Source organism: Diprion similis, chromosome 6, assembly GCF_021155765.1.
Source record: "Diprion similis isolate iyDipSimi1 chromosome 6, iyDipSimi1.1, whole genome shotgun sequence".
NCBI classification, from domain to species: Eukaryota; Metazoa; Arthropoda; class Insecta; order Hymenoptera; family Diprionidae; genus Diprion; species Diprion similis.
In genome coordinates, this window is record NC_060110.1 from 15,007,829 (window position 1) to 15,020,022 (window position 12,194).

The window sequence follows — 12,194 nt, forward strand, 5'->3', positions numbered from 1 at the left end:
ATATTGTTTTATTCAATGTGGGACTGTAATTCTGTCTCACTGCTAATTGGCAACTGTATCGTGAACTGAAATAACATCCCCGCCTATTCTACGGAGTATTCTAACCCAGAGACTTTTTCAAAACTGACCAATTCTGTTGGATAACAATAGCTTCAATCCTATACAGCTGATGGGACAAGTTCAAAGTATGTGTCCTCCCATTGAAAATTATCAATTATAATGCACGGTCTTTGTGTGTGTTTATCTAATTAAAACCACTGTTCTGGCAGTAGATTACACTTTTATCTGCCACAAAGAGAATGGGTTAACGACATTTAGCTACCTCACAAGCCTTTACGAGCATGAAGAATGCATGAGCATAAAGTATCCACATTTAAGACTGGTTATACCATGATACCAACGGTTACAAACTACAGAAAACGGTTTTTCATAATTGATAGGAAGACCATAGCCTGGAGTTATCAAAGTTACGATAAGTGTCCCTAGGTTGTCCATTGACAGTCTTTAACTTGGATTATCAATGAAAGCCTGAGCGGTGATTTCGTTTGTCTTTCCATAAGATTCCAATTGGGGAAAATTGAATGACTTGCTACATTCGAAAAATCATGAAGTTATCAAGGCTAAATTTAAATAGCCTAAAGAGGTGAAAACATGTTTCGTCTTGCTCACAAAACTTTGAAAAAACTACTGACTAAGATGTTTTGTGAAAATTGTGTAATGAGTTTCATCGCTACCAATTTGACCTTTTTTATTTTTTAAATCTACGTGAATAACATATTAAAAAACTTCTTCGTTCAATATTTCGCGAAAACAATGAATCGCAAAGAAAATTTCTCCACATCTCGAACGGAAACTACTAATGACAAAGTAAAATTTACGTTGACTACTAATTCAGCGCGGTGTACTAAAGAACCTAGAAAATCATTGAAAAATTTATTCACGAAGTAACATCGAAGTTTGGAGTTTGACAAAAAGTAATATCTGCGATACAGATTGAGTCTTTGAAAGTTCGCGTCACGTTAGACTACTGTCAAACGACATCTAAAGAATACCTCAGGGTGTAAAAACCGCGACACGATGCTCAAAACATCCGACTGAAATTCTTGACAGATAAAATTCGATCAAAAGCTTATTCGTCTAATTTTCGCCGACTCGGTATTGCATCTAAACACTAAATTCGCAAAATTCCTACTCCTACAATATAGCCTGCCCAAACATGCATACCCGATTACCAATCGACGCGTGTACATGTACAGTAACCGAGTACACAATAAGGTTGAGGGTGAAAGTCTACTTTACCTTGTCCGCTCCGGCTCCTCGCTTCCCAATACCTACAACAAACTCGAAAAACACGATCGTCTCGAACCGTCACGGCGACGGCGACGGCGCACGAAAAACCCCCGAGAAATAGTCACATCGTTTAATAAAGCAGCCCCGTAATTTTCTGCCGCAATGTTAACAATTATTTCCACCGTTTTCTCCGTCCACCTCGTAGATCCCCGAAGAGGCACGTTCGGATCACCCTGGTGGACGGGCCGGGCCAGGATCATCACTGTCAGTCCGCTGCTGCCCCGGACTCCCCGCCCGTCGTGGTGCCAGTAGGCGTCGCGACGCCAGCAGGTCGCGCCACCGCGCGATGTGCCGGGGATCGATCGACGTGACGTCACAGGACGCCCTGGACGCAAGCGTCATCGCTTCGTACTACCCGCCGAGGTAGTAAATGCCTACGGTTCTAGTGCCTGACGGTTTAGGCCGGTTGACACAACCGACGTCATTTCCCGCGAAAATATGACACGGACTGGTATTCACCCTGCACAAAGTGATATCGAATTGCGAAATCGTTCCTCCTTTCGCCCCTGCCTTATCCCCTCACCTCACCCTGCGCAGTTTAGGATAATGTAACGACGTCTCGTAGGTTCAGGGATATGTGCCAAATATGATTGAACGCTCCCAGTGATCCACGATTTACTGAGACGATGGGGAGATAAGGAGACACAGGCCTCTTGCGTCAGACGATTATATCGACAGATATTCGCCGTACGGTTTTTGGTATGAAATAGTTCGCCTGCTTTGTTCTAAGTCGTATAGATATGATTGAAAATTCTCAACGCTAGACTGATTGCAAAAAATTCTCGCACCGATACGACGTTGGGAATGGAAACGGAGCGAGATGTGAAAAGTTGAATAGCTTATTATTTTATATGTATATGTATATCATTTGCGTTGTTGCTCGATCCCCTTTTTCTCTGCAAAGTACGATCAGCAACAACTTTTACACGTTTTGTGAACTCGCTTGATGCTCGACATTTTCTTATACTGCCAATCTCACCCGCGAATCGAGAAAAGTTTTTCGTTTCGCGTGCAGGTTCCTTGGGCTCATCTCTGACAATACCCAAGTATTTTTACGCCGCCAACGATGATTCTTCTAAATTTAACCAGCGAAAGTCATTGAATAATCGGCCGCTATTCAGCGGGGGTGAATCTGCATGCATCCCACATAAAATATGCTTTTCAAGCATCGTTTACCAGAGTTCTAATTGAACTCATATCGCGGGTCTATTAAGTGGTAGCGAATTGCCAATTAATTATCTCCACTGCAGAGGGTTTATTCCTCTTGAAAAACAAATAAGCAGATAGCGTTCAAAGTGATTGTCGAATGTACATGTGTCGATTCTAAACTGGTTGTGAGAATCAAGTAACCTCGATAACAAGTAGAATTAAGTTAATCCGGGCCAATTAGGGAAATTTCAAACAATGCAGGGCAAGAGACTACACGCTAATCTTTTTTCTAATCTTGTGAATTTAGATGCATATCGAGATAGGTATGTACAGTACACGTACACTTATTAAGGGAGGCTAATTACACGCCATATCGAGGTAGGAAGCCTCTTACCTCGGCGATAACACTGCGCTGATGAAGCGTATAAAAGTGAATCGCGAGGAGCGGAGGCAAAATGAGCGGGAATCGTTAAGCCGCTCTGGTTTCCATTCCATATCGATCAGAGATGAAAAGTCCAAGATTTCGCGAGGGCGTCACGGCCGCAGCTACAATAAGCCAGGCGAAAGCCGAACGCTTAGGTTTAATGACTCTGCGCTGGTTTTCAACGCGATATGGTAGGAAGGTAGAAAGGAAGGTGGGCATAATAAAGTCGCCGCCGTGCCGCATGGATGGTAGGCGTGTTTATGCTAAACAGTCTTGCTGCACGCCCCATCGTCGTGCAGAACTTACTGCAAGCCATAAAAATTCATCGCTTTTACCTAAGCATGCGAGGCATTAAACGCCATTATTCGACTTAATTTTCTTATTTCCGCTTCTTTTTCTTTTTCTTTTTGTCTGTTTTTTTTTCATTACTCTTCTTTCTACACAACTCATTTAACGGTTTATCAGAGTTTAAGAGGCGAGAAAATCTCGATGATAATAGAAGACTGCCAAGGGGTGAAAACTGCGCGGAATGGCCCGCCTGTGTAACGCGCCTGATATAACGACGGATAATAGATAGATATTATAGTCTATTCCGGCAGGCCCAAGGCTGCCCCTTTCTCGACAAAGGACTTCCTTCAGACGTAACAATGCCAGCATTCAGCTGAGAGATAGCATTCATTAAATGCACCCGGCATCACGTGACGCACCAACACGCCTCTCGGTCATTTCTCATTGTTCTTAACGACCCCCCCCCCCCCTGCGCCCCTCGGCAACTGCACTTTCAACCGCAGATATATTGTATCACATACATACCTATACTGTATTATCCAGTATCTGCAATTAATACTTGTCACTTTTCGCCCGAGGCATAGGCTGTAAAAAATGATACTCATTTTCATCGATCCCCAATGCAATTCATTCACGAAAATTGTCCGATTATGAATTTTCAGTGTCGAATTTTCTGAAGGTTCGAAGATACAGCCGTTCACTTTCGTTCACGCACCACACGCGCTGGATAAAAAGACGCGTCAAGACTGGGCGGGAACCTGCTTCCTATACGTGACTGAGCCATTAAAATTTTTTTATGTCTTTACCCCTGGACCTAGTTTCCGAAGCTTCCAGTTTTTACGACTCCCCTATCGGAGTGGATGGAATACAATTTCACTGAATTATACCGAGACGATACATTCCATCCCCCTGATCCATCAACTCGAGTTACGTTATCTTAATAAGCACGTCCAACCGACTACAATCCGGAAATGAAAATCACGTGTAAAACCGTTAGAAAAAAAAACGGCAAATTTTGATAGAGGATGAAGGGGAAGGAGTCAAAGGTGAAGTGCGAAGTGAGAGAGGCGAGGTGGAGGTAGATGTTCCTTGCATTAGAATGAAGACAATAGTTCTTCGCTCGAGGAAGCGCGGCCAAAAACACGGCCCGAGGATCACGTTCCCTTGATATTCGGAGTATTCGATTCCCGCAAAAATATCTGCCAACTCCGTCAGATTTCCATTCCTTAAACCTACCCCTGCATGCAACGGCACCCTTATACCCAGGTTCAGGCGGGTTATGGAAGAAGCGAGGGTGTCGAGACCGCGGCGGAAGTGGGCCAAAACGGATAATCCCGATTAAATCCCGTGGATTGAATTCGGCCACGTTAAGCCTGCTCGAGCTGGGGGAAGAGCGAACTCTGTGCCCCGTTGCGTTGTTTTCGAAGCAGCTCTTCTCAAGCCAGCAGCCAATATCTGCGCTGCCTGGGCGAAATTTTTGGCAAAGACCGACGGCGAATATTGAGTGCTCGAATACGGGGAGGAATTTTTTTTTCACCGGTATAGAAATAGACGACTTGAAACTGGTTAGGATCGGATAATGCAAGTTTTTCTGGATATTGGACGTCGTGTTTGGATATTCCAAGGATGTATATTGCCACTCGAACGCGGGAAACCATTCAGCGTTAAAGTCGTTGCTGGAAATATCCGTCCCTCGATGTGGCCAGAGGGTGTATTAGACTTTGTAGGACGGTACACAAGGGCTTCTCATGTTTCCTGTAGTGCCTGCACCTATATCGTTCGTTTGAAAGGTGATACAGTTTCCCGAAATTTAATCCTCTCTTTGCACACTGCTACGAATCGATCTCACCTCGGCGCTGTGTATTCGGGAGGCAGGGTGCAAAGGTCCAGCCGCGGGTGTAGTAGGCCGCGTTTTCTAGTAATTGCATGCCGGACCCGAAAGAATTTATAGACCAACCCGTAACCGAAACTTTGCGCCAGACGGTGCTGCAAAGTTCACCTCGGGGTTAAGGAGGGACTGGCTTAAATGCGCGCGTGACTACCAGCCCCGTATTTCCCAACCGAAGAAAACACTCGGTCAATTCCCATGAAACTGCGTCCCGGTCGTTACTAGTTTTCCCGCATTTCCTAATTCCACGTATCCTCAATCCCCACGCCGATGATATCCTGCCTGGAAATGAAGTTTCCTCCAATTGCGTCGCTTTTTTCCGTCTCATCTCATCTCTCGGCGTTGCCACTCGATTCTTACAATGATCGTCATTATTGCTTTACAAATTAGGTAGACCAATTTTTTCTACTTATTTTTCACCCTTTATGCACGAGGTAATTCAAAATTTCACATCAATGTCAGCTCGTACGAACGTGAGTCTAAGCATTCTAGATTAACGTACGATGTTTTAAAATAGCTGTGATTAGCCTAGACACGCAGCACGTGTCCTCCATACCGTGGTATTAATTATTTGCCGAGAGTTTACCCGGTTTAATTCAATTAATCCAACCCGCGTTGTAATTAGCGGCTGAGGCTCAACCTCCAAACTTAGCCTAACAAATTACGGCTAATTAAACGAAATTGGAATGAAAGCGGTCTTTTAACTCCGCGACTACATTACCGCGAGTCGGCAGGTCCCCAACACACGTCTCGTTGTCGAACCCTCGCACATAATGAAAGTCCAACACAAAGTCGCTTTACTTGCTACATAGGAAACATACTCTCTCGTTTCTTCTCTCTCTCGTCACTTCTGTCGCCACGAGAGTCTTACTTGCCAAATCGATCGATGATTCTCTCGAGCCTTTTCTCTACAGAGTGGAAACTCCTCTATAAGATGTGTGGTTATGCTAATTGTAAGCGACATTTCTTCGAAGATGCCTGGGCTAGGCATAGAGCAGTTCATCTCAAGAAGGATACCAGAGTTGAATCTTCGCGGATTCGCTCTGCGGACAACCTCCCGGGCGATCATCCTTAGCAGCCCCTTTACCAGCATGTGACTTCCGCACGTTAACAGTAGTCATCCAATGAATTCACAACGGTTGTATATTCCTAGCATATCAGCGGTCTCTACCTAACCGGAGTTTGATGGTCCTTCTGCATCGTGTGGGTTTCAGTTGTCAACTCCAAGAGCTTGTCGTTTTGCTTCATTCGGTCACTGTCACGGTTACTTGGAAATTCGTCATACTGATGTCCGATCCCTGGTCGCTCATTTTGATAAGTTTGTAAGCTACTTTGGTCTCAATTTCTGTCGTTCCTCGAATAGCATGTTCCCGACAAGCTTGACGGGATATATGACTATGTACTATTTCGCTAAAATTTAATAGAGCTTGGTTTTCAGTTGCACTTCATAAACGTCTAGTGACTGCATTGATATTTTCTCACATTGACTACTCTGCAGATGTTATAACGACTGACCACACACGCTTGGTGTATAGACTACAGCATCTCGTCAAGTCCTGCTCTCAATTTATTTTAGGCATTGCCAGAAATGATCTTATTACGCGTTATAGGCTCAAACTGAACTGGCTTATCCAATGGAGCAGGAGGCTTTATAGAATCGGGTTCTGGTTGTTTAACACTTTGCACAGTGGCAAGTCTGCTTACCTGGCAGAGTTTTTCTGCCCTGTACAGTCTCGTACGCAACTTATAGTTGCTGACGCCGATAAAACCCAACGTTCATAAGTGCCGTTTCGCCAGACGGTCTGCTGTCAAAAGTATTTTGCTGTGTCGACATGCTATCTCTGGAATTTGCTACCTTCCGCAGTTATTGAGGTAAAAATACCGCGGCTGTTCAAGGTCGAGCTATATGCCTAATTCCTTGACGTTGAACGGAAATTCGACAATGCTATTTGCTTAGCCTTAGTTGCATTTATTTGTAAGTCACTAATTCTTCCTTCCTTGTATTATTCATGTTTCTGATTTACTTTTTTAACTTTTCATGCCACCTATAGGAACCAGTCCCATAAATTATATAAAATAAATAAATTATAATTTCGATTTCAATTCTAATTGATTCTCCCACTCTCTCGATGTGATATCAACTAACATTACATATTTCCATGTGTATACATAAGTCGTAAATGTCGATCGAGATAGGGGTAATCAGTCCCCGTCAACGCCAGGTGGTCGGCCACGTCGTTCGTAGGCTTATTCGGCACATGCATCGTTCTTTTGATCATTAACATAAGCTCTGTTACATTTTCACATACGTGTAAGTACACGAAGACTAAGTAGACACGTATGATCAATATGCTCAACATGTTTTGCAACCTTTGCACCGGAACAAAAAGTGACCGAATTTTGAGAAATGTGAAAACATTGTGGCTGATCCTTTAGGATAAAGGTCGACATCGATATGACGTAGCGCACTTTTCTCGGCCTCTCATACCCGCGACTTCATCAACCATGCTTAGGTCGTACAATTTTCTAAGTTTTCATGCTTACTGGGTCAGAATTTATGTGGGGAGTTTCGCGGTTTTCGTCTTTGTGTACCATCATTCTTTCAGTCCACTTCTTTAGGAGGGTCTGTACTGTATGCCAGAAACGTCTCTTGTCTCAGCTCTACGTATACATATACATATATAACCCGGGTGCCACGAAACGCTTGAACAAATTTTATTCCACTCCCAGAAGGGCGTTTCGTAATGCGTTGCGGCTGTTTCATGGAAGTGATGGAAAGTTCCTGTTTTCATCTGAAATTCTTCAAGCTGTGACTGGTTTACAGGACTTCAATATTGAAAAATGAAATTCTTGAAATGAATAACATTTTTGACGGTCCGATTCTACACGCGATTCAAAAATATTTTATCATAAAAAATCTGTGAGAGACAGTTTTCTAAAACCAATACCTATTCCTACACGCAACTAGGGATACAACACCGACTACTCAAATCCCCATTGAAATATATTGCAAGTGACCGGATCGTCAGTTTAAACTTTTTCCAGCAGGACGGCAAGCGAAAGCGAAACGACAGCGAAAAATTGAGGCTTGAAATTGGGTTGGCTGAAAACTCGAACCCTTTTCCGTCGAAGGGATGAGCCGAATAATTTTCGGACGATTGGTTTTAAATCTTTCCCGAGTAAATTGGATCAACTTTCTCCTACACCACGGGTTACTCGTTTTCATCTCTTACCGGTCATCGTGAGAATAATCAGGGATGATTCTCCGAGCGTAGAGCGGGGCGCCACCCTCCGATATGTAACCGTCGCAGAGGTCCGACAGAGTTCTGCTTCCAACCCCGGGTCCGCCACCGACGCCGACTCCTCCCCTCAGGACTTCCCTGTCGCTCAGATACCCAGAAGCAATATCACTGTCCGCGTAATCGTGACCGACGTGTCCGACGTGGTGATGTGACGATGAATGAAGCACCGTGTACTGCCGCGTCGTAGTTCTGCTCGGCAACGTCTGCAGTCCTCGTGCACCGGGCGTGTACCCCCGGAGGAGAGGCTGCATCGGCTTCACCGTCATCTCCGTGTCCTCCTCCGCCACGGTGCCTCCTCCACAGTTTGGGACTTCGGATAAAACCTGGATGAAGGAAACAATCGTTTTTAGAACTTGTTGAAAGGTTTCATGGTGTTCGTGTCAGAGCTGAGTACAATCCTAATAGATTTCTAAAAATTAATAACAAGAAGCGCTATCTTTTTTCAGCCAATACTAAACAGTTTTTATCTTTGAATTTTATATAGTATCCGAGCATAACCGAACTAACATAAACAGAGAGGATTCAATCCAATATGATTTTTGGAACCCTTATTACAGATCATTCTATGTGTAAATGTAAACCCAGGTTCTTATGTTTTTACTTCGTATATATACTTCGTAAACGAATTTATTCTATCCTTATCGTGTTTATTCAAGACCGCGTAAAGTCAACATTTTTAACGCGAATCTCCACCTCGACGCATATAAAGTGACTGATTAATTACCGTATTACGGCTGATGTATCTAAATCAAACTGACAATGAGAAGATACGCTCATCGTTAACAGCCTACAACAAACGAAATTCATACTATCGACGAAGCCTGTTATATCGATTCATTCATAAATTTTACTGTCAATTTTGTTAGCATTTGGCGAAGTAAAAAAAAAAGTGAAAGGTCAAATCTATTTTCCGTGGTCCAAGGCACCCGTCTTTCGGACAATCAATAAAGCACCGATCAACGATGATAGAACGAGTGTAAGCTCGACTAACCTTTTCCATTTGTTCAAAGGTAGTCTCGATTTTCCTGTTTGGAATAGTTTTTATGTCACTTCCGCTCTCGCTGCTCGGCCTGTATATGACGCTGCTATCGCTCGAGTTACTCTGTCCAGTACTGTTCGAATTGCTGTGCGAGCTCTCGGACATGAGGTCGGAAATACTGGGCATCGGCGAGACCATGGCGACCGTGTTCGGATCGAGCTTCCGGTGCAAACTGTCAGCCTTGTACTTGTTGGGAGTTGGAGTGCCAAGATAGCAAGGATCCTTGGGGGGTTTCGAGGTGCCCTTGACGAGTGCGGTGGGTTTAGGAATGCTGGAACCAGGCGCGAGATTTTGCATCGAATTGCCCAAGTTGTTCGGTAGCGTTTCGAATCCCTGACCGGAGGGACTGGCGTCGGACTTAATTTTCTTTTGGCAGGAGTCGTTGTCACCTTGCCCAGAGTTGTAATTATCGGCTTGATTACCGCTGTCCGTAGGGTGATGAGAAACCGGTGACAACAGTGTTTTCGTCGAGGATTCATTCTGATTCGGTGTCCGAGCTTCTGCAGTCCGCGTTTCGGTAGGAGTTGATTTTTGATTACCATTTTGCGGCGAGGGTGTTACGTCCGTCAGATATTGCTTCTCGTTGCCTTCGTCTACCGTCGAGAAGTAATGCTGTTGCTGCTGATTCGTCTCCAAGTGATGATTCTGCGCGTCCGATATGTTCGAATGGTTCATTGACATGGTTTTATCGAAGGGCGAGACCTGCCCATGGCTCGGTGAGATCGGTGACCCGGAATAGTTGTGCTCCTGTGCGTTTTGCTTGATGAAACCGTTGCTGTTCGGGGTGACTACCTTCTGGGCAATTATGTCCTTGTTCAGTCCATTCGGAGGGCCCTTGAGCCCTTGGAGCTGAATTTTCGAGTCGGATATTTTGCCCGGAAGTTCCATTTTCGGTCGCTGGGCGTGCTTGGTTTCCGATTTCTGGTTCGTAACGATCTTAGTTTCCTGCAGAGGTGCGACTGTCTTCGGGGCCGTCAGAGCGGCATTCGATTTCTGCAGTTGACCAGTGGGCTTCAGGAATTCCGCGTTGCTCGGCTTCTTGTCCGAGACGAGCTTCGGCGTGATGTTAGCGATTTTGCTAGTCTTCGCGTCGTCTACGGGCGGAGTGTAGGCGAGACCCTTTTCTGGTCCCTTCGTCCTCGCGATTTTGCTCTGCGCCTTGGCCTGTTCCTTCCTCGCCGCCTTGGGACTCGCCTGTTTCGCAGGTTTCGCTTGAAGCTTAGACTTGAGAGCTCTCGACTTCGGGGATTCCACCTGAACCTTGCTCTGGTCACAGAGGGAAGTCGAGCTGTCCGAGTGTTCCGACCTCGCCGATGAGAACCCGGACGAGCTTGAGGTGCGTTTTGAAACGCCGGAAGACGCTTTGCTTCGTTCCTGATTCTTCTCCTTGTTGTTGAAGAGCTTGAATTTGTCAAGGACCGAGTTCTTCCCCTGTTGCTGTACCGTCGGCTGCGGAGCTGCGTACGGCGAGGCCTGGGGCGCCCTGAGGCCACCAGGTCGGCCGACGGTCGAGGCCCGCGGGCTGAAAACAAGATTCACCGAGTTTAACATATTTCGGAACGGGGCGGAAATCCATGCGAGAATCTACGAGCAGCAGAAGGGCGGAATCCCTTGGGTGCTCATCAAACTACCACTTGTTGGGCAACTCTGCAGTGGGTCGTTTAGGGTCGAACACCTGCCACGTGCATGCACAGGGGTAACGATCTTCGGAATTTAGGGGAGCAGAACGGAGAGGATAAGAGAGTGCTTCGTTACACGGGAAGCGCATCGAGGGTATAAAAATAAAAATTAACTAACATTTTCGACACATCAAAGATACGAGTGGTTTCGACCCACGACAATGGATCACCGCTACCTGTCTAGTTCAAGAACACCTTTACACACGAGACAACGAGAAGAGCTGGTGGAATCCACCGTTCGGGATGTAATATCTCTAAATTTGGCAAATGAACGAAGAAACAAGGGAACGTGAAGGGTGAAAAACGACGGTGGTGTGTAAGACGAACGGGGCGTGAATGATGGCCGTCACAAAACCGCTTGATTTAATATTCCCGAAGCATTTGGAGAAGGGGATGAACAGACAAAGCCCGGCGCGTAGTGGTACACGTTCGCTTTTCCGTTTTCTTGTACCTTTTCACCCGATGAAAGCGTGAAATTGAAGGATGGGCCGTTAAATACCCCGAAAATCCAGAAAGGCCGAGGCTTTTCCGGGCTGATGTGTATATATCTCAGACACCCGCTTTGCAGGTACCAACTGTCTACATGCGGGCCGTAAATACGTGCCTGGGGTACAAAGTACTCGTTTGCCTCTTTCGATCCCAACGATGTTGAGAAAGGGATTGAAGGGCTGCGGTATACATCAGCGACAAGGAAAACCGCGGGGCTACGTACCTTGGAGTAGTTGCTGGAGGATGCCTGTTCGCAGGGTTCTGACTTCTCGGCTGTGGAATGAAGGACAGGCCGCCCTGAGGGGGCTGCTGTTGACTAGGGCTTGTGCTCCTGGAGCTGCTGGCGCTTCCTATCCCTCCGTTTCCATGCTTCAGCCCTAAAACGAGAACATAACCGTTTTAATCGTAAGAAGGAAGGATCAAAAACTGCGATCAGACGCACGCTGGTGTAAGGCAATGCCGGTGACTGCATTGCTCAAGGGACCCGCTAAGGCTAGGCATGTATAATGCTATTTTCGATGAACCACCTCCTGTTTAGCTTTTATGTATTCCACGAGAGGCAGATGATAATGTCTGGGGAGATGAA

The 12,194-nt window shown here is 45.6% G+C and overlaps 1 protein-coding gene across 4 annotated transcripts in view; it reads right to left on the reverse strand.

Moving 5' to 3' along the window:
* LOC124407646 (protein sickie) overlaps positions 1-12,194 on the reverse strand; it is a 168,874-nt gene that overhangs the window by 43,134 nt on the left and 113,546 nt on the right. For all 4 annotated transcript variants that reach the window (XM_046883975.1, XM_046883974.1, XM_046883977.1 and 1 more), the window contains 3 exons: positions 11,832-11,985; positions 9,393-10,962; positions 8,333-8,724 (listed from right to left, as the gene is read on the reverse strand). In XM_046883975.1, the coding sequence (XP_046739931.1) occupies positions 8,333-8,724; positions 9,393-10,962; positions 11,832-11,985 (2,116 nt within the window). The remainder of the gene's footprint in view (positions 1-8,332; positions 8,725-9,392; positions 10,963-11,831; positions 11,986-12,194) is intronic.